At 40.7% G+C, this 6,329-nt stretch overlaps 1 protein-coding gene across 1 annotated transcript; it reads right to left on the bottom strand.

The window, feature by feature from the left end:
• Window positions 1-231: 231 nt before the first annotated feature.
• On the bottom strand, window positions 232-2,924 carry LOC106658109 (FK506-binding protein 3-like). Its single transcript, XM_014379928.2, has 9 exons — window positions 2,702-2,924; window positions 1,961-2,200; window positions 1,631-1,870; window positions 1,315-1,545; window positions 1,114-1,236; window positions 893-1,015; window positions 653-823; window positions 515-571; window positions 232-423 (listed from the first exon to the last, which is right to left on the bottom strand). Exons 1-8 carry the CDS (start codon window positions 2,789-2,791, stop codon window positions 530-532), a joined length of 1,260 nt encoding a protein of 419 aa, XP_014235414.2. The 5' UTR covers window positions 2,792-2,924; the 3' UTR covers window positions 232-423; window positions 515-529.
• Between the last annotated feature and the right edge of the window lie 3,405 nt (window positions 2,925-6,329).

Raw genomic sequence — 6,329 nt, 5'->3', positions numbered from 1 at the left:
TACCGAATGAAGAATAGTATAGCTCGGCGGCAATTTTTCGCGCTAGAAATGGGAATAAAATTCTTTGCGTCGTGGCGTTACTTTATCGGCGTCAAGGTGTGCGTCGGAGACTTTTTCAGCGAATGATTATTTATCGGAGCTGAGCCATCGAGTCCTCGTGCAAATTGCTTGCCGAAAATGCGTTGTTTTTTTTTAATGATTCAAAATAACTTTGACTCGTAATAGAAAAAATAGTCAACGAAATATTGATTTTACTAACAAATTGTTAGGCTGAAGTTTGTACAATAAGATTATTACATATAAATTATGTATTTACAATTAGTCAGAATTTAAAAAGTATTACATTTCTGTCGAATGGCTTGGAGGGAGATCAATGGGTGAAAAGACATTTTTTGACAGGAAAGCACACCAGCAATCCCTTACCTGGAAAAAAGAAAACAAAAATTAATCATTTCGGAATAATTTCTTTCTTTTTGAGCGAATATTCAATGATTTAATGAAATTAAACGCTTACACTCTTGTTCCATTTCTATTCTACGTCTTTTTCTTCTGTTTCGCTGGGCTCAGCACCCTGAAAAGTATATGTTTACGTAAATAAAATAGTGAACGAGATAAATTAATGCATAAAAAAGTGTCAGTATAAGATACGTACATCCTCGTCTGTTCGATTTGCTTCGCCATCGGTGTCGCTTTCGTAAAGTGTCTCCGGATCCGTCGTATCACACATATCGTTCTCATCAATAGCTGAACTACTATCGCCTTCACCTGACTTTTGAGCTCTGATTTGGCCATTAAGTAAATCATCAATACAGTCATCTATAGACTGAAAAATTATAAACAAGATAAACAACATGAACAATTGGATAAGAAATTGCCGAAATAGGATACATACTTTCGTGATACACGCCTTTTTGACATCAGTAGCTTCCAATTGAACATCCTTCGATTCGGGTTTCGATGAATCTTCATTTTTAGGTGCATTTTTTTCTGCGTCTCCGTTGTCCTTTTCGATATCCTAATGAGTTTCAAAAAGAAAAATTTGTATAAGTAAAATTACAAACAAATCCCACCATGAATAATTGCATAAAAAAATTGTCAAAATAAGTTACATACGTCCCCGTCTGGCCGCTGTTCTTTATCAATACTAGTTTCCATCGGTTCGGGTTCAGCTGAGGCTTTATTTTCATGTACACACGGTGCTGCGCCTTCATTGCTCTCTTCAGAAGACTCCGAATGCTAAAAAAATTATTTTCATGTGAGTGATAAAAGACATGAGCAATTGGCTAAGAAATCGCCAAAATAAGATAGACAGACCTCATCAGGTTTGATCCCTGCAATTTCTGCATTTTGAGCATCTACTAAGTGCTGTTGTAATGATTCCATTATAACTCTTTGCAAACTCTCATCGTCTTCAATAACATCATCTGGAATTTCTGGCGTTAGTTCATCTTCACCTATCGTTGCATCTGCCACTGAATCTTCATCATTGACAGGTGTATTTGCAGGTACATTTTGTACTTCGTCTTCAATTAATTTAGGAACAAGCTGATGATTTTGAGATAAAAAAATATTCATGTAAGTAAAATAGTAATTATGATAAACTTAGAAATAGCCAAAACGAAATACACACGTCCTGCTCTGGTTGCTGCACTGGAACGTGCGTATCTTCCGTCGGTTCTTCTTGCATTGATTTCAATATAGCCGCTTGAATATCATCATCATCGCTCTTTCGTATTGATTGCAATATAGCCGCTTGAATATCATCATCATCATCACTCTTTCGTATTGATTGCAATATAGCCGCTTGAAAATCAGCATCATCGCTCTCCACAGAATCTTCGTCGACCACTAGCTCAACTTCAGTTTTCCCCTAATCATTGTAGAATAAAAAAAAAAAAATTATCCATGTGAATAAAATAATCAAAAGACACGAAGAATCGTCGGCACAAGATGTACGTACTCGCAACGCCTCTTCCTCCCTTTTTTTACGTGCATTCTTCGCGACGCTCGAGAACATCCAATCGAAGCATTTCGTTGTCGGGGGTGTCGCGCGCCGCGTAGCTGCCACCGGTGCCGCATTGGGTCGTGCCGCTCTCGAGTCTTCGTCTTCGTCTTCGTCTTCGTCAAGTATCTCTTCCGCATCGGGTTCTTCCACGGGAACTTCCTCCCAAGTATAATCGTCCGATCCGAGACGATACTCCTGAAAAATATTTTTCAACTTCGAATCAACCGAACGCCGTGCATCGATATTGAGAGTAATTCAAAATTGCGCGTCATTGTGTTGAAAAGACAACCGACCGGCTATCGAATCGAAAAACAAAATATTGTATTTCAATCGCTTTCTTCTCTAATTTCGTTGGCTTGTGTGTGTATGTGTGTGTGTGTCACAAGAGTCAATTCGCAAACTTACAGTTACGTAGCTGAGCTAATTGTTATGATTGTAGCACTCGATGTTTACATTTACACTTTTGAATGACAAGTTCTGTTCCGATGAAATTATCTGCTCGGCGTTCAATCAATTATAGAAAATATAATTTCCAGTAGCAACTTTAATCGAATCCGCGTAAAAATCTTTACCTTTTTCCCGAGTGCGTTCGACCGACTGTTCAAATTTAAAGAAAAAACTACGACTCGATACTAAAACTTTGGCGAATAAACTGCTCTGAAACGTATTATTTTGTAATTCTGTACAGTTACTCACTTTTCTTCGTCTTCTTCTTTCCCTTTCCTCACAGGCATCTTTGGTCTTTTTGCTGAACATCCAACTGGCGTTAGGCTTTTTGTCACTCATCTTGACCGGTGTTAGTATGGACAAATACGGCAGCGAACAATGATAAAATTTGCACTTTTGTGGAAAAGAGCGTGTAGCGTACTGCGCGAGAAAGTTTCGAGCGCCTCGGATGTCGCGAGTTTCGACTGCCCCGTACAAGGACCACAGAGGGAGGAGAGGTGGGGCACTGCCAGTGTCTCCATGGATTATCAAAATTTTGAACGGTTGCCCGGGCTACTATATTGATGTTTCGAAATTCAAAGACAACAATACATGTGGGATCGGTTGAAATACCCACGCGCGCGTTACTCGAATTTTCTCGAATTTCGTGCATGGTAAAAAGCAACTATTGTCAATGTTTCCTCAGAGAACTCGACTCGAATTTGTTTACCGCATAAATAAACAATTTAAAAGGCATTACCTATATTTTTTTGTGCCTGCCGATAAATAGCCGCGAGCCGTGGTCTCGTGCGCGCGTTATATTTTGTGTTTGTTGACACGATCGGGAGCAGAGTACACAAACAACGTCGTCGTCGTGGGCTTGTTTACGCGAGCGAGCCGTCTTTACGGAGATTTTTTCCTTTTCCGACATGAATACTTTACCTGTAGTATATGTACGGTTTGGCTGCGCGCATACACCGATCGACTCGCCAAGTTTGTTCAAGCCTCGCAAGCGACACGCGCATATGTACAAAGATTTTTTTTTTTCCAAGATCCGATCGACGATCTATCTCGCATAAATTGCTCACGGCTCGGCGCGGATTATATTGTCACCAGGCAGCGTTCCTCTATACGTGCACAAGGGCCGGTGTTTCTCCGCGCGCGCATATTACGTACACGATAAGCGCTATCGTTTTACATTGCGCGCGACATTTTCCGAATTCATTGTCTCTCGGCTCTGTGGGCTATATATGCGTGCTCGTGCACTTGGTCATAAAACGCGTTTTAGAAAGTTGCCGCGCGCGTTGTCTCGAACGCCGTTTCGTAATGGTTGATTATATCGATCGCCTCCGAACTATTGTCTTCGGAAAATGTACGCGGTGCGCGTTCACGCATCGGTAGAAAAAAAAAGTTGGATTAGCTTATCTCCGAAGTATAGAATTAGTCGCGCGAGCAGAGTGTATATATACGCCGGGCACGAAGCATAATAAATCTTTCAACGAGTCGAATCGCGTGGAAAATCGATTTATTATTATATACGCGCTCGCGAGCAGGCAAGGCGAGATAAAGCTCTTAAAATGCTGTACGCGCGTGCAGCTGTGAATTTGTGGACGCATCGAGTTGTATCTTATTTCGTTTTAATTCACACCTGCTGGAGAGAAAAAAGCTACTTTGACTTATTGCTAGACGTGTCTTTTAGCAAAAGAATCTTTCATGGCGCGATAGGTACACAGATTTAATTGGCTGATTATTGATTCATAGCTCACTGCAATCGTGTAAGGTTTAGGCAATTTCCTTTTTGAATTTTTAATGCATCAAATGCCCATTAATAATTACAATATCGTTGATCAATTGTTGTTGTTTTTTCCCACCCGCTTATACAACTGAATAAGTTTAACCTCTCGCACAATCGCGAGTCTCGGGCCGATATAGTTTCATTATACACTTGAAACTCGCGCGGCGCGTATATCGATTTCAATCGATCACTATTATTTTTTCATTTTCCAACCGTGTGTATCTGTATGTAGCAAAGCGAATGAAACTTCGAAACTGACACGGAAAATTCGATTCGCAGCCGAGATAAAAAATCAATCAGAGCTAAATCCATACGAGTGCGGTACCACAGTATTTACTTTTTTTTTACTGCTCTTTCTTTTTTTTTTTTTTTGAATGAAACCGTGTTGAACTTATCCAGCATCTCCGATAATCGAACGTTTGTTTTTCTTTTTTTGCGCTACGCGCATACCTACCTACCTACCTCTACCGGTCGGATGCGATGAAACGAATCGCGAGATGCGTTAACTCAATTTATATATTATGTGTACAAACACTGTGGACGTTCATTGGTATAATATCGTGCCCATCGTTTAAGCTTGTTACAAACTAGCGATACACTTTCGTGTCTATTTATTCTGTATAAGATATTTGATTACCTTATTTGGAATCTCGCCACCATCGTGCGGCGTATATTGCATTTTTTTCGCTTTTGTAAATAAAGTAACGAGAAAAAAAAGATGAAAAATAAAAATAGAGTCTGGCGCGTAATACTTTATCGAGAAAGATGATTTTTCCTATCCCCCGTGATATTTGTGTATTTCTGCATCGCTTTGAACAAGGTGGAACAAACGCGAACGAGGCAAGATTTCCCGCGAGGTAAATAAATCCGCACACACACGCGCATACTTTTGTATACGTATATGTACACGCGAGCAAAGCTCCAATATAGTGGAACGCGCGCGAAGGAATATAGTTGTAGATATTATAAAATAAGCTGCACATCAGACGCATACGTTTTTAACTCGCCTTGTGTCTGTGCAAATGCGCGCGCGAGGATATCAAAAGCTGTTTTGCAAATATGAGTTTTCGCGTAAATGCGAACGGCGAAAAAGAAATAGAAGCAGCTGTAGCACGAAAAGAATAAGAAATACCGATGGAGAGCGAGTGCAGCAACCTCTTGCGCTTACTTCAGCTGCGTGCGGCGCTCTATATCTCTAGCTTTTTTCTCTCTCTCTTTCTTCCTCATCTTCTCTCTTTCTTGGGCTTTGGCGCTTTTCAGCGCTCGCGCGCGACGCGGCGAACACACAACAGCAGCAGCAGCAGCAGCTTCCAAAGTCACTTCAGATTCGCTTCCGTATTCAACGACGGTCCTCTTAAAATTTCTGCGCGCGAGAAAGAAAGCTCTCGACGCTGCTCCGTGTGCCACGTCTACGTTTTGTTCTAATTATCTCGAGAGAGGAAGAAACGCGCCTTCACGTATTATGGAGCTTCGTGGCACTTATGCATTTACTCTTTTCGAAGTATGAGACTTCCATCATCCGGCGCATTTGACTTGTGCATGGAAGTATTAATTGTTATAATTATTTTTCACGAATTTGAATTCAAAATTTATTATTGTTACAACTCAAAGTGACGAGACTTTTTCATCGCATCTTTCAAGTCGCTTCATGCACGATGGAACCAATAACGTCGCATGAACTTAATAATGAAACTAAATTGAATTTGACATTGATTCATCGCTGAATCAAATCTAATCCAGAGTCTAAAACAACAACCGCATAAGATATCGATTTCGAGCGAGTATAGAGCGCATCACGATTACTAATTTAATTTATTTTCCGCGCTAATCAAAGTCCTGCGATCTCAAGACGGCGGCGGCGGCGGCGGCGAACGAAGGAAGAATCTGGGAAGTTAATTACCATAAGGTCAGCGAGTCGTTTTATTATTAATAGCTCGCGCACGACTTGGTCAAGCTTGCAGTAATTGGTCAATCATGCTCCTGCCGCCACCGCCGCCGCTGCTTATTATAATGCCGAGGTGCGCGCGCCGAGACGTGCAGCGCATATATAGGCTATATACAATGTTATATTATGTATATGATATAGCTATATGTATATTTTCA

Source organism: Trichogramma pretiosum, unplaced genomic scaffold (assembly GCF_000599845.2).
Source record: "Trichogramma pretiosum strain Unisexual culture from Peru unplaced genomic scaffold, Tpre_2.0 scaffold144, whole genome shotgun sequence".
In the NCBI taxonomy this organism is placed as follows: Eukaryota; Metazoa; Arthropoda; class Insecta; order Hymenoptera; family Trichogrammatidae; genus Trichogramma; species Trichogramma pretiosum.
The sequence above is the reverse complement of the archived record's forward strand: the minus strand, read 5'-3'. Positions and strand labels throughout refer to the sequence as shown.

Excerpts from the sequence above, each read along its gene's own strand:
- LOC106658109 (XM_014379928.2), bottom strand. The coding sequence starts at position 2,791 with ATGAGTGACAAAAAGCCTAACGCCAGTTGGATGTTCAGCAAAAAGACC. Across the intron at positions 1,237-1,314 it reads CAGGGATCAAACCTGATGAG|CATTCGGAGTCTTCTGAAGA; the intron begins GTCTGTCTATCT and ends TAATTTTTTTAG. Across the intron at positions 824-892 it reads AAAAGGCGTGTATCACGAAA|TCTATAGATGACTGTATTGA; the intron begins GTATGTATCCTA and ends ATAATTTTTCAG.